Here is a 24,579-nt window from a genome sequence, read left to right on the forward strand (position 1 = left end):
TAGCCAAAATTGGCCATATTACCAATTCTGCAGTTGTTTAACTCAGGTCTATAAAACGTAGCTACAGTCATTTATTTATTTTTCTACTCCAATATGTGACAGAGCTTGGAATGCCCTGCAGAACAGTCAGGGCCCTTACATCCCGATTTCCCACCAGTCACTCAACATGTATCACATGTCGCTGCTTAAGAAGCCGGAGTGCTCTGCCTTTACATCAACGCGTACAAAGTGGTATAGAAAGTCTTGTCTGGTTTCTCCGCATGTACGCGTAAGAGCTGAGTGCTCTTGCCACCTGAGCAGCACACATTACATGTGTTTTGAGTGATCAGTGGGGATCTTAGGACCAGGACCACCACCAATCTCCAGAGTATTTTCTCAAGAGACACAACTATTCGTATGTACTTTTAAACCTGGCCCCCTGCCACAGCCACCAGCTTGTTGCTGACGTGTGGGTTTCTGTGGTCCTGCTAAGGTCTACAAAGTTAAACTTCCCATCTCTCAAAAAGAGTTGTATATTATAAAGTATAGTATTACTGATACTGACCAATAGCCAGTATACAAACACCAATACTACCGTCAATACTGCTATTTAAAAATATCACTGTCACATCCATTACCACATATTGGCACCAAAAATACCTATTTACTAACAAAGATACTGTATTAAGATCAATATTGCTGTCATATCGAGACTATATTCTGATAGATACCAGTTGTATATCGGTGCTCTGTAGACAGTAGATGTATTTGTCCAGTGACATTTTCACCAATTGAAGTCATTCATTTATCTCGTCCATTTCGCCATGACAGCTTCATTCCGTCCACATCTTTGTGCAGAAATGTAACACACAGAAATTCATTGCTCATCACTTTTACCCACCTCTAAGCAAATTCCATAGTACCATACATAGTAATTTTCATCCCTATTGCCAGATACCATCATCCCTCTCCCTTGTAACTAACAGCCCCAAACCTTCTATTCCTCAAAATTATAGTACTTCCGCTCAGTATTTTACCCTTTTTTTTGCCCATTTTCCATTAATTAGTCATGATCCGTTTACAAAATCCCACTTTGTGTCTCCTATAATAAAAATGTTGCCTCTGAAGATGGAACTTTTTGCATTTATGTACAATAATTCTCTTTGCTTCCCTGTACGATAAGGCCCTTTTCTGTTTCTATATAATAAGCTCTTTGTGTCTCAGTATAAAAGTATTGTGCCTTTTTGAGCCTCCACATTTTAATGAAGTCCCCCTTTATTGCTCCTCATACTAGTTATGTCCCTCTTTATTCCTCCACACACCGATGGCACCCTTATTGCCCTCCTTTGCTTCAATATTTAATTAAGAAAACAATCAACCTCTCCTCAATCTGAGTGTGTTTGATTGCTAAGGCATGTTCACATGTTGCGTTTTTGCTGTGCTTTTTTTATGCAAATTAAAAGCTACTTTTTACAGCACCGGCAAAAGCTATGCGATGTCAGAAATCTCATGCACAGGCTTGTTTGTTTTCTTTCCTGACTGTATTGGAAAAGTGCTGCTTTTTTGAAAACTGCCGCATGTCAATTCTTTAGCGGTTTTGCATTGTTTTTTTCACCAATAAAAAGCATTAAGTGCAAAAAGGTTGCTATTAGTTTTTGCAGCCTTTTTTGTTAAAGTGCAGATAAAGCAGGATGTGAAGCCCATTTATTTTTGTGATTTTTGTTTCTCCCAACTCCAAGTATAGTTAAATTAAATTAGTAATATGTGATAAAGTAAACAATGCCCTACCAGTCGGTAGTGTACACAATGCCCGACCAATTCAACTTCTCCCTGCTGTTGCTCATTGTGTATTTTTCGAACTATAGGATGCACTTTTTTCCCCAAAATTTGGGATTAAAATGAGGGGGTGTCTTATAGTCTGAATGTACCGAGGGGTGGAGCTGGGTCACAATAGGCAGGGTCACTGTCACGGCAGGAGTGGAGCGATACTGCGGGCCCTGGGCTGGGAGGAGTGTTTGTCCTTGCACTGTGAGACTGCAGGCCCTGGGCTTTAACAAGATGCAGGCAATGAGGCAGGTGCATAGTCCCCGTTCTTCTCATTAATTTCCCGGCGGTGAACTTCAGGAAAATGGGCGCTGGAGGTGGCACATGCACAGATTTAGATGTTGACTCAATGACTCCCCCGGTGTGTCTTATAGTCCACAAAATATGCTAATATAACATTAGTTTAAGGCTGAAGATCATACATGAATCTGACTGTTTTGTTCAGAATAGTCACTATTTTTTCAGACCTAAAAAAAGCTTTTTCTGCTAAATAATTTGATCAAAATGTCCTTTGTTTTCACCTACGTCTTGCATTGGTGGCCTAACACCATGTATTATTTATGCTTGCATCATGGAAGCAAAGCTTTGGGTTCCTGAAAAATGCAACTAGAAAAGCAGCAAAAAAAATCTGTAAAACTTGCGAATTGGCTGCAGCTTTCCTACTGCCAAGAGATCAGGTTTTGGCTGCAGAAAAAAAACAGCAAAAAAGCAACATGTGAACATAGCCTATGACCTACAGTGACGGAGGACGATGATAATGGTTCTATACTATGACACAGTATTTACGGTAACCATATTTTAAAAATGCAAATGCAGTGTTAAAAAGCAGCGTTTCCCTGGGGACCTGGGCAGGTCTCCATTTTTCTCTGTGACCATAATCATTACACCCGTTTTTCATACTTCGTCACATATTAGAAAATACAAAGAATTGTAGATACATATTTAGTTTGGAAATGGTCTATTTATATAATATATTGAGATATTTATTTAAAGGATTATAGGATAAAAATTTACACACGTCGTGGTGGCATTGCATTTTTTCGCCCAGTCATTGTGCAAAAGGTTTTAAGGTAGTTTTTGACAAATCACAGCACAAACGTCAACAGAGATTGCTGAAAAAAGTGCATCATGAATGCAGCCTAAACGTGATCGCAAGTCATTATATTTTTTCCTGATCACTTCTGTTAAGTAGTGTGCTTGTTCCCCCGCATTGCATGCAAATTACCATACATCTTGCTTGTAGATGGAGAAGGAAAATGTGTGACTATCCTAAGAGACTGTATGAGAGACCCTGGCTTTTTCACCTTGGAGCATTTGTAACATGGTGCTTTAGCATGGCTAATATAACATCAGTGGGTGCATGGTGTTTGTGTATTTTTTTTTATTTTTTGTGTTTGATCCAAGTTGCTGAGACAACTAGTGTGGGGCAAAAACGAGTTGCATCCATGATATCCATGCCGTTTGTTCTGCTTGTAAAGCCCTTGACAAGGCTCATAAGATATTAATCAGCTCCAACAGATAATGCGACTGACTGGAACACCTCCTATTTATCTCATTAACAGGATGCCTAGCCATGAGGTGAGAGGGCAAGAATTGGGATGACCCTTGCCAGTAATCTTGCAATGTGATGCAACTCTTGAAATCCTCTAATAATGACCTAATCTTTTTGAGTGTATGCATGTATATAATTATGCTATTTACAGTGTGTTTACTTTTAGTAATTAAAGAACCTTCCGTTATTTCCTATAACTGCACCACCACTTAGTTCTTAGCACTCTGCACTTGTTTTCTGTATACTGTACTCCCATGCCTATAACTGTTTTCTTCTCTGCAGCTCCACCCTGATTACTAGATCTTTCTCCTTTTTATTCTTCTTTGTTCTGCTGTAAATCCCATAATGTATCAGCACAGCATCACGTGACCAGCTTGTGTCAGCGCCTTTGCTCTATTGTCTCCTTAATATATCAGTGTGCAGTCAAGCTAGCTAAACTGATCATATAAGTTCTATAGAACTATGCGACAGGACCTGTCTAATACTCATCAGTAACTGTGATGAGGAGACTGTGTGTCCCCCTTCAGAAATTTTAAAACCATGTGTTTCTCAGGTGGTCACCATGAGATCACATGACTTAACTGACGAAAAGGAATTCCATGAATTTCAAAACTAAAGGAACAAGTAGATTAAGGCAATGTTGACGAGTTATTTATGTTGGTGGACTAGTGACAGGATGAATGAAGCAAAAACAAAGTGCTACTTTAAATTAAAATCAAAATTTGGTACTTAACATGGAGAAAGCAAGTAGTCTTTAATTTTTGATGACTGTTTGATTTTCTAGAGACAAAAAAAAATTGCTTGTTTAACTGGAATCTGATGGCTGATGCACGCTGCCCGGTCAGCGAGCGGCAGCATGCATCAGACATTGGTGCTTGATTCCAACCTGGTATGTTTAACTCTGAAACAGTGCAATTTTAAACAGAACCAATGTTTTAAAAGCCACTGGGGATCAAGACACACAAGACTAGTTGACTGGTCCGATTCCCAACACTGCTTGCTCCCCTTAAGTAAGACAATAAACATGGAAGAGCGCAGCATGAGAAGCACCACATGGTTTGATTGGGATGTTACAATGAAAGGTGGGGGAGTTTAGCCTCTCACTTGGAAGGGTTGTGCACCCCTGCACAACTCCGGTAGGTGACGTCTCTGTGTACTCCTGCTCTGTAGCTCCGGGATAGCTCCTGTGCTGTGCTTCCTGGTCTGGTCACGTGATGCCACTTCACAGGATGTGACGTAACTTCAGGTCCTGTTGTCTGGATATGAACTCTATAGCTTCAAGCTGCTCCAGCCATAATCTCTCAAGGGGAAAATCAACGTATTTTGAAAAATATATACACACAGTACAGACCAAAAGTTTGGACACACCTCATTCAAAGAGTTTTCTTTCTTTTCATGACTATGAAAATTGTAGATTCTCTCTGAAGGCATCAAAACTATGAATTACCACATGTGGAATTATATAATTAACAAAAAAGTGTGAAACAACTGAAAATATGTCTTAAATTCTAGGTTCTTCAAAGCAGCCACATTTTGCTTTGATTACTGCTTTGAACACTCTTGGCATTCTCTTGACGAGCTTCAAGAGGTAGTCACCGGAATTGGTCTTCCAACAGTCTTGAAGGAGGTCCCAGAGATGCTTAGCACTTGTTGGCTCTTTTGTCTTCACTCTACGGTCCATCTCACCTCAAACCATCTCGATTGGGTTCAGGTCTGGTGACTGTGGAGGCCAGGTCATCTGGCGTAGCACCCCATCACTCTCTGTCTTGGTCAAATAGCCCTTACACAGCCTGGAGGTGTGTTTGGGGTCATTGTCCTGTTGAAAAATAAATGATGGTCCAACTAAACGCAAACCGAATGGAATAGCATGCCGCTGCAAGATGCTGTGGTAGCCATGCTGGTTCAGTTTGCCTTCAATATTGAATAAATCCCCATCAGTGTCACCAGCAAAGCACCCCCACACCATCACACCTCCTCCATGCTTCACGGTGGGAACCAGGCATGTAGAGTCCATCCGTTCACCTTTTCTGCGTTGCACAAAGACACGGTGGTTGGAACCAAAGATCTCAAATTTGGACCAAAGCACAGATTTCCACTGGTCTAATGTCCATTCCTTGTGTTCTTTAGCCCAAACAAGTCTCTTCTGCTTGTTGCCTGTCCTTAGCAGTATTTTAAAGTAATGATGGCCACTCGTTTTTCTTTACTTAGCTGCTTTTTTTTGCCATAATACAAAGTCTAACAATCTATTCAGTAGGACTACCAGCTGTGTATCCACCAGACTTCTGCACAACACAACTGATGGTCCCAACCCCATTTATAAGGCAAGAAATCCCACTTATTAAACCTTACAGGGCACACCTGTGAAGTGAAAACCATTTCCGGTGACTACCTCTTGAAGCTCATCAAGAGAATGCCAAGAGTGTGCAAAGCAGTAATCAAAGCAAAAGGTGGCTACTTTGAAGAACTTAGAATATAAGACATATTTTCATTTGTTTCACACTTTTTTGTTTATTATATAATTCCACATGTGTTAATTCATAGTTTTGATGCCTTCAGAGTGAATCTACAATTTTCATAGAAGGTGTGTTCGAACTTTTGGTCTGTACTGTATGTGGTCAATTTAATCCACCTGAGGAAGGTAGCTGTCCGCTGCCGAAACGTGTAGTGGTCTAATAAAAGGTTTGTTTACCACTAAGCCGTTGCACTGTGCTCTATAGCCATAGCGCTCCTTAAATTGACCACATATATATTTTTTACAAACAAATGCTCCCCTTGAGTGACAGATTTCTTTCTACACATTTGTATAGGGAGACACCTGTCAGTCTTTGGCAGTAGGCCAGGAGGACCTGCCTTTTTGACTAGTCCCCTGTGCAGCTGGGTCACGGGTAGCTTTTTAAGTACGGTATGTTTTTTTTTTTTTCACTAGAATGCTATAGCGTTTCAAAGTCAGAGATGCATGGCTGAAATCATAGTGTGATGCATGCTGAATGGTTCCCTTTAACTACTTCCTGTCCTGCAATAGCTTTTCACATCCAAATAGATATGCCAATTTTATTAGGGAGTGAAAAGTCAGTGAATATTCACCTCCGGTTCGTGGTACAGGGACATCACTGCCTGATAATGCTCAATTCCTGTGATGATTCAGCAAAGAAGGACACGACCAGTCTGTGCTAGTGCCACTTGTGATCCACTACCTATCCGCACTCATTTCTGTGTACTAGCAAAGATATAGCATAGGGGTTTAAAGGGGAGTATTCCCATCCCCATGATGCTTTCCCAATATGTACAAGGTGTAATAATAATATTAGCAAATACCTCCCATTAGAAATGTAGTATCGCTTTTGATTCACGATCTCTTTTTCCTCATGTGCAGGCATTGCAGGAGCTTGCGTATCTACGGTTATGAATACAAGCAACTAGCTAACTGTCACTATATCAGTGAGACATAGCAAATCAGAAAAAATATACTACATATACTATATTTCTAATTGAAGGTATTTGTAATAGGAGGGAATACCCCTTTAAGCACTGTCAGTATTTTCAGCAGCTCAGTTAACACCTTACATGCTGTGGTCAATAGAGTTCTACATGTAAGGAATTTGATATAGGCAGATTGTTCTCTATTGCTGCAGCAGGGATTATGGGATGCCAATGGTTGGTTTAGCAACTCGAGACCTAAAAATCTCCTCTAGGTCTGACACAAATCAAAACTTAAAAGGGATATCCGGGATTTCGTTAAACAAAATGTGCCTAAGCACTAACAGGCAGGTAGTTTTTAACTACCTGCCTGTTGTGCTCAGGGCTGTTCCTCTCTGGCATGGAGAGATGTGTGACCGTTGCTTCTGCTGACGTCGCGTCAAAAGAGCATTGGCTTCTTTTTTGATCTGCTCTGTTGATAGGATGGGACTGCAGACCTCATTCTGATTGACAGCCAGATCCCTGCTGCCTAACTGGGGGAACCGGCTGTCAAATCAGTATGACGCTGTCAATGCCCTGTCGATACAGCAGCCCGGAAGAAACAGAAGAGTTGCTCTTTTGACAGGGAGCATTTGAATCGCCAGCAGAAGCTGTCAATGCTCGATCTGGGCTGCTGTAAAAAAAAAGTGTGTTCAAGCGCATTCAAAGATTGCTCAACAACATATAGACAAGCCTGTGAAATACAGAGAAAATGCTTTGGATGCCATAATACACACAATGTTTGGATGGCAAAATGCCCTACCTATCACCCCAACACGACCATACCAACATTGAAGTTTGGTGGAGAGAACATTATGTTGTAGGGCTGTTTTTCAGCACACGGCACTGGCAAATTTCATATAACTGAAAAATAACAAATGGACAAAAGTACCAAGACATAATTGAAAAAAATTTGCTACCATCTACCAGGATGATGAAGATGAAACGAGGGTGGACATTTCTGGACAACAATGATCCCAAACACGCAGCCACGGAAATGTTCAATCGCTTTCGCATGTTATTACCCGGTACTGCCGCCGGCACTCAGGAGTTGAGCGTGCGGCTCCATGTTTTGCTATGCAGCCGCACGCTTCGCTCCCAAGTGCCGGCGGCAGTGTCGGGTATTAACATGCGAGACTCGGCCGTATTCCTCGCATGGGGTATCCCGGCCTAAAGCTGCTAGAATGGCCCAGCCAATCACCTGACCTGAATCCAACTGAAAATTTATGGAAGGCGCTAAAGCTTAGTTCATAGGAGCCCATACGACCTTCAGGATTTGAAGTATTTGTGAGAGAGAATGGGCCAAAATCACATTTGAGCAGTGTATGTGACTAGTTTATCAATCTAAGAACGTTGATTTTGTCGCTACTACTGCACCCAGTAAACTTAAGGCCCTTTTACATTTAGCGATGCACCAGCGATCCGACCAGCGATCCCACCCGGTCAGGATCGCTGGTGCATCGCTAAATGATCGCTAGTGAGCTTTCATACAGAAAGACCTCACAGCGATGCAGCAGCGACGCAGCGCACGATACTTACCATTCACACACAGCGATCCTGCGTCCTCCCGCCCGCGTCCTGCGTCGCTCGTCGTCACAGCAGGAAGTCTCAGCAGGAAGCGCCCGACGAGAAATGGAGCCGGACATTCTCGCGCGATCAGCGATGGACAGCGGGGGAGCCGGTCGTTGGTAAGTATCACACATAGCGATATCGCTAGCAATATCGCTATAACGTCACAAAACCAGTGACGTTTTAGCGATATTGCTAGCGATATCGCTTAGTGTAAAACCCCCTTTAAGTGACACTTCATTGGATTCAGGTATTTATTTTACCTGCATGATGCTGCTCTCAGATGAGATAAAAAAATTTTTATCTTAAGAGCAGCATTAGCGACCGTTCCCGGTTGTAAACTATTTAATCTCTTCAGATGGATTGTGGTGTGGAACTTGACCTTACTACGGACAGATATGGGACATTGTTGCTTTTTTATTTTGAATTTTTTTTTACTGGAGAACGATGACTTTGAATGGATTGGGAGTGTAATAAAAAAACTTTATTTCATTAAAAAGTATTTTTTCTTAATGTGTGAGTTGTTTTTTAACCCCTTACTGACTAGTGGATTAATAATGTATAGGTGTCTTATTGACACCTCTCCATGATTAACCAGGCTTAATGTCAGCTTACAATAGCAAGGTGACATTAACCTCTTATTACCCCATATGCCACCCTCTACAAGGAAATGGGAAGAGAGTGGGTAAGTGCCGGAATTTGCGCATCTCACTGATGAACCTTTTCTGGGGTGGCAGGGGGCAGATTTTTTTTTTAGCCAGGGGGGCCCAAAAACAACGGTCCCTCTCTTGGCTATTAATATCTGCCCTCAGTCACTGGCTTGCCCTCTCTGGCTGAGAAAATTGGGCGGAAGCCCAAGCCATTTTTTTTCCGTGAATTAATCCTTTAACACCTACAGCTCCAAAATTATACACACACTACTAACATTATTAGTGAGGGTCATATAAAAAAAAATAGCGGATATGCAGTGGCTTACTGTATGAAAACCGTGTCTCATATCCTGTCGGGTTCTGTAATGATTTTACAGATGCTGACAATTGATTTTTCACCTATTCTATCTAGATCTCGATGAAATATTTATTTTGTCTCACTGACGTGTGTGTGTGTGTGTGTGTGTATATATATATATATATATATATATATATATATATATATATATATGTGTGTGTATATGTATGCGTGTGTGTATAATATATATGTATATACAGTTGTGGCCAAAAGTATTGACACCCCTGCAATTCTGTCAGATAATACTCAGTTTCTTCCTGAAAATGATTGCAAACACAAATTCTTTGGTATTATCTTCATTTAATTTCTTAAATGAAAAAGCACAAAAAGAATTGTCCTAAAGCCAAATTGGATATAATTCCACACCAAACATAAAAAAGAGGGTGGGAAAAAGTATTGGCACTGTTCGAAAAATCATGTGATGCTTCTCTAATTTGTGTAATTAACAGCACCTGTAACTTACCTGTGGCACCGAACAGGTGTTGGCAATAACTAAATCACACTTGCAGCAAGTTGACATGGAATAAAGTTGACTCAACCTCTGTCCTGTGTCCTTGTGTGTACCACATTGAGCATGGAGAAAAGAAAGAAGACCAAAGAGCTGTCTGAGGACTTGAGAAACCAAATTGTGAGGAAGCATGAGCAATCTCAAGGCTACAAGTCCATCTCCAAAGACCTGAATGTTCCTGTGTCTACCGTGCACAGTGTCATCAAGAAGTTTAAAGCCCATGGCACTGTGGCTAACCTTCCTAAATGTGGATGGAAAAGAAAAATTGACAAGAGATTTCAACGCAAGATTGTGCGGATGTTAGATAAAGAACCTCGACTTACATCCAAACAAGTTCAAGCTTCCCTGCAGTCCGAGGGTACAACAGTGTCAACCCGTACTATCCGTCAGCGTCGAAATGAAAAGGGACTGTATGGTAGGAGACCCAGGAAGACCCCACTTCTTACCCCGAGACATAAAAAAGCCAGGCTGGAGTTTGCCAAAACTTACCTGAAAAAGCCTAAAACGTTTTGGAAGAATGTTCTTTGGTCAGATGAGACAAAAGTAGAGCTTTTTGGGCAAAGGCATCAACATAGAGTTTACAGGAGAAAAAAGAGGTATTCTAAGAAAAGAACACGGTCCCTACAGTCAAACATGGCGGAGGTTCCCTGATGTTTTGGGGTTGATTTGCTGCCTCTGGCACTGGACTGCTTGACCGTGTGCATGGTATTATGAAGTCTGAAGACTACCAACAAATTTTGCAGCATAATGTAGGGCCCAGTGTGAGAAAGCTGGGTCTCCCTCAGAGTTCATGGGTCTTCCATCAGGACAATGACCCAAAACACACTTCAAAAAGCACTAGAAAATTGTTTGAGAGAAAGCACTGGAGACTTCTAAGGTGGCCAGCAATGAGTCCAGACCTGAATCCCATAGAACACCTGTGAAGAGATCTAAAAATGGCAGTTTGGAGAAGGCACCCTTCAAATATCAGGGACCTGGAGCAGTTTGCCAAAGAAGAATGGTCTAAAATTCCAACAGAGCATTGTAAGAAACTCATTGATGGTTACCGGAAGCGGCTGGCCGCAGTTATTTTGGCTAAAGGTTGTGCAACCAAATATTAGGCTGAGGGTGCCAATACTTTTGTCTGGCCCATTTTTGGAGTTTTGTGTGAAATGATCAATGTTTTGCTTCATTCTCTTTTGTGTTTTTTCATTTAAGACAAATTAAATGAAGATAATAATACCAAAGAATTTGTGTTTGCAATCATTTTCAGGAAGAAATTTAGTATTATCTGACAGAATTGCAGGGGTGTCAATACTTTTGGCCACAACTGTATATATGTAAGTGTATATATATAATATATATATGTGTATGTGTGTGTTTTCATGAATATTTGCGGTTATGGACCCAGTATATGTCCATTTTGCAAGCGGGTGAGAAAATCTCACCGTATGGATGTCACACGGATATTTTGATGCGAGGAATCGCGGATCATGGTTCATGAAACATTGATGCGATTCTCGGCCGTAAAAAACGGACCGATTTTTATACATTGTGTGACTCCAGCCTTAAAAGGAATATATTTCACCATCCTGGTGTATGGTCCCCTCTATCTTTATATATGCCCCCATCCCATGCTGCCTGCCTGCCGGCACTGTTGATGTTCAATACATAGAAAAAAAAAAAAAAAGTAAACACTCCTACTTGCCTTTCCCCGCTCACCAGCGCATCGTTGTCTTCTGAAGACAAGCAGCTGTCTTGAGTGTGCATATGACGTGTGCGCATGAAATCACTGCCATTCACCCAGTCACGTGCACGCCCGCGTCAGCTGCTGGCCTCTGACCTTCAGCGTGTATTTTGGCGCACAGATCCAGCAAGTTAGAGCCCTGCAATACACTTCATCTGCATCAGAGGACGCACATCCAGCAGTAGTACATTCTGGCATTGGCGGCGTCCACATTACAACGCCAGTTTATTGAAGACACTGTTCAATGAAATGGCGCCGTAGTTTGGTATGTGTATGCCCTGACTCCGGCACCGCTCTGCACAGGCATTGAGGCTTCGGACAGAACGACACATCTCCGGTTATATTATAGGTGTGTGTGTGTGTGTGTGTGTGTGTATATATGTGAACATGTAAGTGTGTGTGTCTGTAATATGTGTGTTGTGTGTGGTCACTAAAGGAGTTAAATGGACAGAATTGTAATATCAATGCTGCTGTAGGTCAATGACCAACTCAATTGGTGATTGCACAGTTTGCACAGGCACAGCACTTGAGCTAAAAGGGGATATGTGGGACCAAAAAAAAAAAAGTGCCTAAGCTCTAACAATTTCTATCTACCTGCTTGTTGTGCCCACAACCATTCACTGCTGGCACAGAGCGGTCATAGACATCTGCTGACTTCAAGTCAACAAAGTGGCGGTTTCATTTCCTGTTGACAGGGTGGGACTACTGGTGTAATGCTGATTGACAGCTGGCTCCCCACTGCCTAATTGGGGGAAGTTGGATGTCAATCAGCATGGCGCTAGAAGCCCCACCCTGTCATCAGGAAGAAAAATTGCTGCTCTGTTGACAGGGAGCAGCTGAATCTGGCAAAAGTGGTCAATAACTGACTCCAGGTACAACAGGCAACTCCATGCCTGTTGGTGCTAAGGCACATTTTTTTCTTTAATGTCCTGGATATCCCCTTTTAAAATGATTTGATCACTATGACGTATGTCTATCTTTAGTTGGCTTTAAAAAATTGTAGGCTGTCTGTGTTCTTGTAGCCACAGTAAAAATGAAAGATTCTTCTTTTAGTCATGTCTGTCTGTCTCATAGTCTCCACACATGGAAATCTTCAGCATTGGAATTGGACTGCAGTGCAAGTTTTTAAATCTACACATATCAATTTGTGTCTCGGGTTTGTTGCAGATTTTCCCGAATCAGTTATTTGGGAAAGTAAAGGTTCTGAACTGCAGCACAGCAAAATTAGCAATAACTTAAGTTTTGTTGCACAAGGTTAAAAATAACAGACTTAAGTGATTACAGGGAACCTGACACCAGTTTTGGCTGATATAAGATACAGCCACTGCCTTTCAGGGCTTATCTACAGCATTCTATAATGCAGTAGATAAGCCTTGATCCGACCTGCAAGATAAGAAAAATAAGTTTTGTTATACTTACATGGGGGGCGTTCTGGTGCGGTCTGATCCTATGGGTGTCGCAGGTTTGGGTCCGGCGCCTCCCATCTTCTTGCGATGCCACCCTCCTGCTTGCTTCATAAATCCCCGGCATCGCGCTCCTGTTCAAGTTTACTGATCTGCCCTGTTGAGGGCAGACCAATGTACCTGTAGTGCACAGGCGCTGGGAAAGGTCAGACAAGCCCAGCGTCTGTGCACTGCAGTACTTTGTTCTGCCCTCAATAGGGCAGATCAGCACGCCTGTGCAGGAGCGATGCCGGGGAGCGATGAAGCAACAGGAGGGCAGCATCGCAAGAAGTTGAGAGAACCTGGACCTGCGACACCCATCGGACCGAACGGGGGCTTATCTACATCATTATAGAATGTAGATAAGCCCTGAAAGGCAGTGACCGTGTGTTATTTTGGCCAAAACTGCTGACAGGTTCACTTTAAGCAACTTTTAATATTATTTGACCTTTTTATATACTTACTTGACTCATACTTGTATGCTTAAGTGTCTTATGATTTTTATAGGAACTATTACTCTCAGCAACATTTAAACTTGATTTGTGCTTTGATTTGTATGTTTACTTGTCTTTTCCCTATCTTTATAGGGTTTGTTTTTTAAATTTTCCCATCCCCTTGTCCTTTTCTTTCCCCCTCCTACACTTTCCCTTACCTCCTTTCCCTCTCCCTCCCTTACCTTTTCCTCTCCCTCCCTTACTCTCTGCCTCCCTTGCTTTTCCTTCTCCCTTAATCCACCCAGTTTTCCTCCCCTTTACATGTAACCCCCCTTCCCCTTATTTACCCTTTTAAAATTTAATAAATACAATTGAAATAAAAATAGACTTTAAAGGGCTAGTTTAAGACTTTTCTTTTTGTATCAGGGGAGTTATGACACCCTGCACTCAATCAGTGCTTGCATTGTCTGGAACATAGCAGCTTTGTATATTGCATATATTGCACTTTATCTCTATTTCAATTGAATCGAAGATATACAGCAATACTCGAGATCTGCTGCTGCTCAGCTTATCAGTTGTGGTGCTGAGTATTGGACCAACTTTTATATTGATGACCTAAGGCCTGGAGAACCACTTGTATGAAAACATTGATTAAAGTAAAAAAGACCCCAATGTACTCTCCTCCTTTCTGTTGTGGCAATACTTCTGGTCCTCTGATGGTTACTGTTTACTCGGCCTCCAATGATGATGTGTTGCCACATAAGATTTCCGCAGTCAGAGGCAGGGAGTAGGTCACATAAGATGATATCCTCATAGAAGGCCTGGATGTTCCAGAAAAGTTTGTATTTTTCATGATTACCGTATCTGTCAGAGAAATTTTCAACAAAAGCTGCTTGATTTTCTGCATTTTATTTTCTTACAGTTCTCCTTAATCTAATATTTGTGAACATATTTACAGATTTCTGCCTTCAAATGGATTTAATGCTGTTTAATTGTTTCCTGTTTTTTATCTTGTTTCCTCTTGGTAACAGGCCAGGAATTACATCCATTCATTGCCGTACACGCCGAAGATGAATTTTGAAGATGTTTTTTTGGGAGCCAATCCTCAAGGTTTGTTAGAAATGTTAGAAGCTATGATTTAATGATATTGCATTTCTAGTTTATTAACCTGACATTCTCTACAACTTCTAGAGATCACTCATAGCATTTTCATTTCTACTCAGCTGTAGATCTACTTGAGAAAATGCTTGTTCTGGACACGGACAAGAGGATTACTGCAACAGAGGCTCTAGCCCACCCCTATTTTGCGCAGTACCATGACCCAGATGATGAACCCGTAGCTGATCCTTACGACCAAAGCTTTGAGAGCCGCGAGCTTGATATTGAAGAATGGAAAAGTAAGAGTTTACAGAAGCTGGTTTTAGCTATATGAGTTTGATCACAGTCACCAATTCATGGAATGCATTTAAAAAGCCTTTTTCAATATTTATTACATTATTCAAGATTCACATGGAGGTCTTTAAAGGCTGATGTACAGAACTTTCTGGCTTGCTCTTCAGGTCTGCACAAACCGTACCACTGTCTCTCTGATATTATGTACAGATAGGCAGATATTTTTATGCATTCTCTGACATTGCTAAAAAAAAAAAAGTGTGTTCAAATACGTATTAGTGCTGGAATATAGGATTTGTGAAAGTGACAATGGCATGAGCCTTTAGTTTTGCGTTTGCAGCATAAAGACAATGGGCCACTCTCATTAACACACTCGTTTTGCACACAAATGAAAGAATCGCTGGAGTAAGATGTGTCTAATTCATTAACCAGCACCACCACCAGAAATGTTATTTCAATCAAGGGCTGGGGCACATTCCTAGTATAAGGGGTACGCCACTAAACTGGTGTAAGTTTTGATGAATTTTCCTGCCCCAGCTTCGCCCACTTTGTCGGAGCTGGCTGAGACTATAAACACCAAGACTTACAAAATGTTTGCACAACTCCAGGTTGATGAATTACATTCTAAGGTCCTGAAAAAGTTAGCAGAGGAAACTGCAGAAACACAAGCCAAAATCTTTGACAAATTCTGGAGAACAGGAAATGTCTCAGAAAATTGGAGAAGGGTAAAGTTGTCCCATCTTCATAAAAGGAAAGGAGATGGAGCCAGGAAATTACAGGTCAGTAAGCCTTCCTGCTATACCAGGAAAGATACCATATATACGCGTGTATAAGCCAAGATTTTCAGCCCATTTTTGGGGGCTGAAAGTCCCCCTCTCGGCTTATACACGAGTCATATACGCCAGGGGGTCGGAGGGAAAGCGGGGGTGTCAGATCATACTGACCCCCCCGACGCATCTCTGCAAACCCCCCTGTTTGTCCCACGTTCTCAGGCTCCTTTCTTCAGCGGTCACGTGGTACCGCTCATTAACCCCTTTCCTACATTAGACGTACTATTCCGTCCATGTGACCTGGGACCTAAGTCCCAAGAACGGAATAGTACGTTATAGCGATCAGGGGCTCACCTTGTGGGGAGCGCCGCTGATCGTGGCCTGGTGTCAGCTTCTTATCACAGCTGACACCCGGCACTGTGTCAGGGGCGGTCACGGACCGCCCCCGGCACGTTAACCCTTGGCACACCGCGATCAAACATGATCGCAGTGTACCGGGGTCATAGGAGAGAAGCGCGCAGGGAGGGGGCTCCCTCCGTGCTTCCCTGAGACCCCCGGGGCAGCGCGATGTGCTGCGCTGCTCTGGGGGCCTCCTTCCCTGCAGGTCCCCGGATCCAATATGGCGGCGGGGGCCTGCAGGGAGCCGGCTTTTTCACTGCCTGCAGAGCGCAGGCATGAGGAAGCCTGTGCAGCAGCGCCTGTGTCAGATCGCTGATCTGACACATCACAGATCGCTGTGACAGATCAGCGATCTGTCACACGACAGTGATGTCTCCCCTGGGACAGTGTAATAAAGTTAAAAAAAAGTGTAAAAATTTATTAAAATCGCTAAATTAAAAAAAAAAAAGTTTCCTAATAAATTAATTTTTTGAAAATAAAAAAAAACAATAGTACACATATTTGGTATCGCCGCGTCCGTAACGACCCGCCCTATAAAACTGTCCCACTAGTTAACCCCTTTATTGAACTCCTTAAAAAATAAAAAACAAAGCAAGAAATAATGCTTTATCATACCGCCGAACAAAATAAAACAATAACGCGTGATCAAAAATACGGACATAAATAACCATGATACCGCTGAAAACATCATCTTGTCCCGCAAAAAACGAGCCGCCACACATCGTCATCAGCGAAAAAATAAAAAAGTTATAGCTCGCAGAATAAAGCGATGCAAATATAATTATTTTTTATATAAAATAATTTTTATAGCATAAAAGTGCCAAAACACAAAAAAACAACATAAATGAGGTATCGCTGTAACCGTACTGACCCGAAGAATGAAACCGCCTTATCAATAACGGTGTAAACGTTCCCCCCCCCCCCCCCCCCCCCCCAAAAAAAAAAAATTATGAAATGCTGGTTTTTGTTCATTCTGCTTCCCAAAAATCGGAATAAAGAGCAATCAAAAAATGTCACGAGCCCGGAAAGGATACCAATAGAAAAGTCAACTCGTTCCGCAAAAAATAAGATCTCACATGACTCGGTGGGTCAAAATATGGAAAAATTATAGCGCTCAAAATGTGATGCATAAACTATTTTTACAATAAAAAGCGTCTTGGCGTTCGACAGCTGCCAAATATAAAAACCCGCTATAAATAGTAAATCAAACCCCCCCGTTATCACCCCCTTAGTTAGGGAAAAATAATAACCCGCTAGGGTTAGGGCTGAGATTAAGGTTAGGGGTGTGTAGGGGTTAGGGTTGGAGTTAGAATTGGGGGGGTTTCCACTGTTTTGGTACATCAGGGGCTTTCCAAACGTGACATGGTGTCCGATCTCAATTCCATCGAAAAAAAGTCAAATGGCGCTGCTTCCCTTCCGAGCTCTGCCATGCGCCCAAATAGTGGTTTACCCCCACATATGGGGTATCAGCGTACTCGGGACAAATTGCACAATAAATTTTGGGGTCCTGTTACCCTTGGGAAAATAAAAATTGGGGGTGAAAAGATCATTTTTGTGGAAAAAATATGATTTTTTAATTGTACGGCTGTACGTTATAAACTTCGGTGAAGCCCTTGGGGGTTCAAAGTGCTCACCACATGTCTAGTTTCCAAAATGGGGTCACTTGTGGGGGTTTCCACTGTTTAGACACATCAGGAGCTCTTCAAACGTGACATGGCATCCGATCTGAATTCCAGCCAATTTTGCAGTGAAAAAGTCAAACGGGGCTACTTCCCTACCGAGCTCTGCCATGCGCCCAAGCAGTGGGTCCCCCCCACATATCAGGTATCGGCGTACTCAGGACAAATTGCACAATAACTTTTCCAGTCTAATTTCTCCTGTTACCCTTGGTAAAATAAAAAATTGAACCTGAAGTAATTTTTTTTGTGAAAAAAAGTTAAATGTTCATTTTTTTTTTTTTAAACATTCAAAAAATTGCTGTGAAGCACCTGAAGGGATAATAAACTTAAATCTGGTTTTGAGCGCCTTGAGGGGTGCAATTTTTAGAATGGTGTCACTTTTGGGTATTTTCTATCATAGACCCCTCAAAGTGACTTCAAATATGATGTGGTCCCTAAAAATAAAATGATGGTGTAAAAATGAGAAATCGCTTGTGAACTGTTAACCCTTAACTTCCTAATAAAAAAAAATTGATTCCCAAATTGTGCTGATGTAAAGTAAACATATGGGAAATGTTACTTAAGTTTTTTGTGTGCCATATCTCTGTGAGCATTAAAATTCAAAGTTGGAAAATTGCAAAATTTTCAACATTTTCACCAAATTTCTGTTTTTTTCACAAATAAACGCAAGTTATGTGAATGAAATTTTACCACTGACATGAAGTACAATATGTCACGAGAAAACAATGTCAGAATCACCGGGATCCATGGAAGCATTCCAGAGTTATTACCTCATAAAGGGACAGTGGTCAGAATTGTAAAAATTGGCCCGGGCATTAACATGCAAACCACCCTTGGGAGTAAGGGGGTTAAAGACTTGAATATGCTCATATTCATGGCTTTAATGAGCAGTACCACGTGACCGCTGAAGGAAGGAAGGGAGACCGTGGGGAAGCAGGGCTGCAGAGACCGCGCCAGGAGGGGGTGAGTATATGCCTTATTCACCTGTCCCGGGTCCATCGCTGCTCACCGCTGTCTGCTGTGTCCTCTGTCAGTGACGTTCAGGCAGCAGAGGGCGCGATGACATAGTCAGTGCGCGCCCTCTGCTGAATGTCACTGCAGAGGACCCGGCAGACGGCGGCGAGCAGCGATGGACCCGGGACAGGTGAATATCGCAGGTGCCGGGTCCTCAGCCAGTGGCGACACCGGCACCTGGCCCCCATAGCGCGCCAGTGTCTCCGCCTGCTCAGGACCAGGCACCTGGCCCCCAGCGACGAAAGGTGAGTGTGTAATTTTTTTTTTTTATTTGCAGCAGCGGTAGCATGTGGGGGCATAATCTATGGAGCATCTTATGGGGGCATAATCTATGAAGCATCTTATGGGGCCATTAACCTTTTATGCAGCATTATATGGGGCGTATTTTAATATGGAGTATCTTATGGGGCCATTATTAACCTTTGTGCAGCATTGTATTGGGCGTATAATAATAAATCTTTATATAGCACCAACATATTCCGCAGCGCTTTACAGTTTAAAATCGATTGCACTCTGTCAATTCCAATTAGTGCTTCTTTCTACAGATTTCTTCATATGTTAGGGTACGTTTCCACGTTCCGGGTGCTTTGAACGCAGCAGACACCCGCACCGTCCAAAGCACTGCCCCCTTTTGTACATGTGGTGATTCCGCATGTGTTCATTGAACACATGCGGAATCACCGCATCCTATACGTAGAACAATGCTATTTATCTTGTGGAGACACTGCGTCCTGATAGTGAGCTATTGTGAGGTAGTGTCAGATAGTAGTGAGGTGTCCTGATAGTGAGCTATTATGAGGTAGTGTCAGGTAGTAGTGAGGTGTCCTGATAGTGAGCTATTGTGAGGGAGTGTCTGGTAGTAGCCATGTCTTGGTATAGGAGGATGAGAATTAGTATTATGGGTGGTTCTACAGGAAGCAGTTATTTTTATTCTCTGGGGCCACTCAACTTTATTAGAATGCACAAAGAGAGACAAAAACGTACCAAACCTGCTTTTATAACGCAGCTTCGTTCCTGGCAAGAAATCCGGTTTTGCTGCAGAAAAAAATACAGCAAAAACGCCCTGTGTGATAAAGGGGTGAAAAAAAACAAAGACAGAAACATAATGATTAAATGCCCTGCAGTAAATAAACAGCATAGTGCATGAAAATAATATACGGTACTTAGTTAACATTTTTTTTTATTAAAAAAATGCAAAAGCCATCCCACCACTTAACGGTTACCATAATTGAGACCAATATGTAGTGTTGAATGGTTGGGGTGAAACTCCCACCAATTATATACGCTGATGTTCTTCAGTGATTGGTTCAGAAGATAGGCACAGATTTAAAGGGAAGGTGCCTTGTTTTTTTCATAATTTAATGTAAAAAAGAAAATAGTATAAAAAGATATTGTCCCCTAAGCTTGACTCAGTGGTGTGTTTTTTTGTTTTTTTTTACTGTATTAATGCAGCCACTGGGTGCTGCCATCTTACCTTTCTGGCTGCTGAACGACACTTTCCATGCTCATTTACGGCAGTCCCTGGGCATAAGACACAAGAGTCTGCTCCCGACCCTATCTGTATCATTGCAGCAGCATCAGTTGTGAACTGGGCACGCCTCTAAGGGCTGCTCAATTCACAGCTGTAGGTGTGGCCAGGCACCATTTTATTAGAGCTCAGTGCTTTTAGCTCCATTTACACTCTATTGCAAACCCTGGATGCTGTACTGTTCCAGCATAACAGGGCTTGGATGTTCACTCTGCACATACCAGCTGCAGGAGAGGAACCAGGACAAGCTCCTGGACACCAAGCTGCCCTTTCCAAAACACCCGACCAGCTGCTGCTCCCTGCTCTTTCAAAACACTTGGCCATCTGCTGGACATCTAATCCTATCCTGTGTGATACTGACTGCTGAGCCCTGTATCTAATCCTTTCCTGTGATAGTCTGCTGAGCTGTGTATCTAATCCTCTCGTGTGATACTGTCTACTGAGCCGTGTATCTAATCCTATCCTGTGTGATACTGACTGCTGAGCCGTGTATCTAATCCTATCCTGTGTGTTACTGTCTGCTGAGTCGTGTATCTAATCCTATCCTATGTGATACTGATTTCTGAGCTGTGTATCTAATCCTATCCTATGTGATACTGATTTCTGAGCTGTGTATCTAATCCTATCCTATGTGATACTGATTTCTGAGCTGTGTATCTAATCCTCTCCTGTGTGATAGTCTGCTGAGCCGTGTATCTAATCCTATCCCGTGTGATACTGCTCTCCTGAAATACTCTGTGCTGCTGTCACCCTGCTGGTTGTATGTGTGATCTACATGGTGGTATTGTGTATGATCTATATGGCGGCATTATGTGAGAACACTATGGCAGTATTATCTGCTAAAAGGGGACCCATTCTAGGGTGGTTCTGGCTGAGCACCTGCACACGGGTCAGGGGTAATAGTTGCAGTCATGGGAGGGCTGGTGAGGTAGCTGAAGAGAGGGGTCTCATTTTTATTGTTACTATATGGCTCCATTTCCCCCCAGCCTGCTTCCCAACGTCACCCCGGACTGCGCCTGTCGCCTCGCTTTCACACATCGCCAGGACTGGATCTGAGAAGGGGAATGGGGTCTTTGCATGCAAAGTCTGGATCAGAACAGGCCATCAATCAGCAGAAATGTTTCCTGGTTTTCCATGGTGCTGTCACCCTGCTCCTCCCCCATATGTCTCCCTCTGTGCCCCCATAGACCAGCACACTGCTCTCCTGAAATACTTTGTGCTGCTGTCACCTTGCTCCCAGAATCCTTGCTGCCTGCCATCCTCGGTGACCGGAGACCCCATTCCTCTCCTCAGATCCTGTCCTGGCGATGTGTGAAAGAGAGGCGACAGGGGCCTGATATATGGTGGAAGGAGCAGGGTGACAGCAGCACAGAGTATTTCAGGAGAGCAGTGTGCTGGTCTATGGGGGGCACCCTGTTTGGTGCTAGGGATTGTACATGGAGCGCTGTGTTTTATACACATGGATGGACAGTCTGCTCCACAGAAATCCAGGAAACATTTCTGCTGATTGATGACCTGTTCTGATCCTGACTTTGCATGCAAAGACAGTCAGTAACTTTGCAGGCCCCAGCAAAATGGCTGCTCACTGTGTTCCTAGATGTCATCCTCTCTTTTCCCTTAGCAAACACCCAGAAGGGGAGGAGAGGAGTGACACCACACCCATGTCAGCAGATTCTGCCCATAATTAATGCAGGGCAGTAATGTGAGCTAGTTGTACACTAGGTTTTTGTGCCAAATTTCAGTAGCTGCTCCCCCTAGTGTTAACAAGTGGAAATGCCAAACTTTTTAAAAAAAAATTTCATAAAAACAAATGATAATATTTTTTAAGAAGATGTAAACATTAATTCTTTACGTTTTTTCAATTGCTGAAAAAAATTTTTTGGGATGGCACCTTCCCTTTAAAAGGGTTTGTCTAGGACTAAGATTAAGATATTGATTATCTAGCTTTAGGTTGTCAGTATCTGACTGGTGGCTGTCTGACTCTCGATACTCTCATCAATAATTATCAGGTTTTGCCGCTGCCACAAGTACACAGTGTCATTCACTTCTATGGGAGCAGTAACAGACTTCAACCACTACACAGTACACAGAGTCGTGATGTCTTGGCTGTGTACACTGCTTACTTCTGGCAACCACTGGAGTTTGCAACAGTGGATCTAGGTGTCCTATCTAGAGATTAATCATCACTATCTTAGTTCTGGAAAATCGCTTCTCGTTCACCGCTAGTTTTTGCACTTTAACCCCTTTCTGACATCAGACGTACTATCCCGACCATGGGACCCGGGCCCCTATGCCCATGGACAGGATGGTACGTCTAGCGCGATCAGCGGCGCTGATAGCGGCCGGGTGTCAGCTGATTATCACAGCTGACGCCCGGCACAATGTGTCAGGGGCAGTCACGGACCGCCCCCGAAACGTTAACCCCTTGCACACCGCGATCAAACGATCGCGGTGTACCGGGGGTTAAAGGGAAGCATAGGCAGGGAGGGGGCTCCCTCCGTGCTTCCCTGAACCCTCCACAGCAGCGCAATGTGCAGCGCTGCTGCTGGGGGCTCCCTTCCTGCAGGTTCCCGAATCCAAGATGGCGACGGGGACCTTCGGGGGCCTGCAGGGAGCTGGCTTCCTCAGTGCCTGCAAAGCGCAGGCACGAGGAAGCCAAGTGCAGTGCCTGTGACAGCTGATCTGTCACAGTGATCTGTGATGTGACAGATCAGCGATCTGTCACATGACAGCTATGTCCCCCCTGGAACAATGTAATAAAGTAAAAAAAAAAAAAGTGTGAAAATAATTTTAAAAAAATCGCTAAATTCAAAAAAAAAAAAAAAAAAAATATTCCCTAATAAATTCATTTTTTGGAAAAAAAAAACAAAAGTACACATATTTGGTATCGCCACGTCCGTAATGACCCACCCTATAAAACTGTTCCATTAGTTAACCCCTTTAGCGAACCCCTTAAAAAATAAAAAGCGAAGCAAAAAATGATTTATCACACCGCCGAACAAAAAGTGCAATAACGCGCGATCAAAAAGACGCATATAAATATCCATGGTACCGCTGAAAACGTCATCTCGTTCCGCAAAACACGAGCCGCCATACAGCATCATCAGCAAAAAAATAAAAAAGTTATAGCTCGCAGAATAAAGCGATGCAAAAATAATTTTTTATATAAAATTGTTTTCATTGCATAAAAGCGCCAGAACATAAAAAAAAAGACCTAAATGAGGTATCGCTGTAACCGTACTGACCCGAAGAATAAAACCGTCTTATCAATTTCACCGCACGCGGAACGGTGTAAGCGCACCCCCCAAAAGAAATTCATGAAACGCTGGTTTTTGTTCATTCTGCGTCCCAAAAATCGGAAAAAAAAGCGATCAAAAGATGACACGTGCCCGAAAATGATACCAATAAAAACGTCAACTCGTCCCGCAAAAAATAAGACCTCATATGACTCAGTGGGTCAAAATATGGAAAAATTATAGCTCTCAATATGTGGTGATGCAAAAACTATTTTTACAATAAAAAGCGTCTTTTAGCGTGTGACAGCTGCCAAACATAAAAACCGCCATAAATAGTAAATCAAACCCCCCGTTATCACCCCCTTAGTTAGGGAAAAAAAATAAAATTAAAAGAAAATGTATTTATTTCCATTTTCCCATTAGGGTTAGGATTAGGACTGAGATTAGGGTTAGAGGTGTGTTGGGGTTAGGGTTGGAGTTATAATTGGGGGGTTTCCACATCAGGTGCTCTCCAAACGCAACATGGCGTCTGATCTCAATTCCAGCCAATTCTGCGTTGAAAAAGTCAAATGGTGCTCCTTCCCTTCCAAGCTCTGCCATGCGCCCAAACAGTGTTTTACCCCCATGTATGGGGTATCGGCCTACTCAGGACAAATTGCAAAACAACTTTTGGGATCCAATTTCTTCTGTTACCCGTAGGAAAATAAAAAATTGGGGGCAAAAATGTCATTTTTGTGGAAAAAAATTATTTTTTTATTTTCACGCCCAGGCGTTATAAACTTCTGTGAAGCCCTTGGGGGTTTCAAAGTGCTCACCACACATCTAGATAAGTTCCTTAGGGGGTCTAGCTTCCAAAATGGTGTCATTTGTGGGGTGGTTTCCACTGTTTAGGTACATTAAGGGCTCTCCAAAGGCAACATGACACCCGCAGAGCATTCCATGAAAGTCTGCATTCCAAAACGTCACTACTTCCCTTCTGAGCCCCGACGTGTGCTAATACAGTAGTTTTCTCCCACATATGGGATATCAGCGTACTCAGGACAAATTGGACAACAACTTTTGC

At 42.6% G+C, this 24,579-nt stretch overlaps 1 protein-coding gene across 2 annotated transcripts in view; it reads left to right on the forward strand.

The window, feature by feature from the left end:
- The window catches only part of LOC141073705 (mitogen-activated protein kinase 14), a 120,985-nt gene that overhangs the window by 90,192 nt on the left and 6,214 nt on the right, over nucleotides 1–24,579 (forward strand). Inside the window, exons 9-11 of one of the 2 annotated variants that reach the window (XM_073561064.1) lie at nucleotides 3,302–3,381; nucleotides 14,530–14,608; nucleotides 14,722–14,895. In XM_073561064.1, the coding sequence (XP_073417165.1) occupies nucleotides 3,302–3,381; nucleotides 14,530–14,608; nucleotides 14,722–14,895 (333 nt within the window). The remainder of the gene's footprint in view (nucleotides 1–3,301; nucleotides 3,382–14,529; nucleotides 14,609–14,721; nucleotides 14,896–24,579) is intronic. The other variant, XM_073561063.1, reaches the window with a different exon arrangement.

The sequence above is a fragment of the Dendrobates tinctorius genome, unplaced genomic scaffold (genome assembly GCF_039654945.1).
Source record: "Dendrobates tinctorius isolate UK_male_01 unplaced genomic scaffold, ASM3965494v1 ptg000312l, whole genome shotgun sequence".
NCBI classification, from domain to species: Eukaryota; Metazoa; Chordata; class Amphibia; order Anura; family Dendrobatidae; genus Dendrobates; species Dendrobates tinctorius.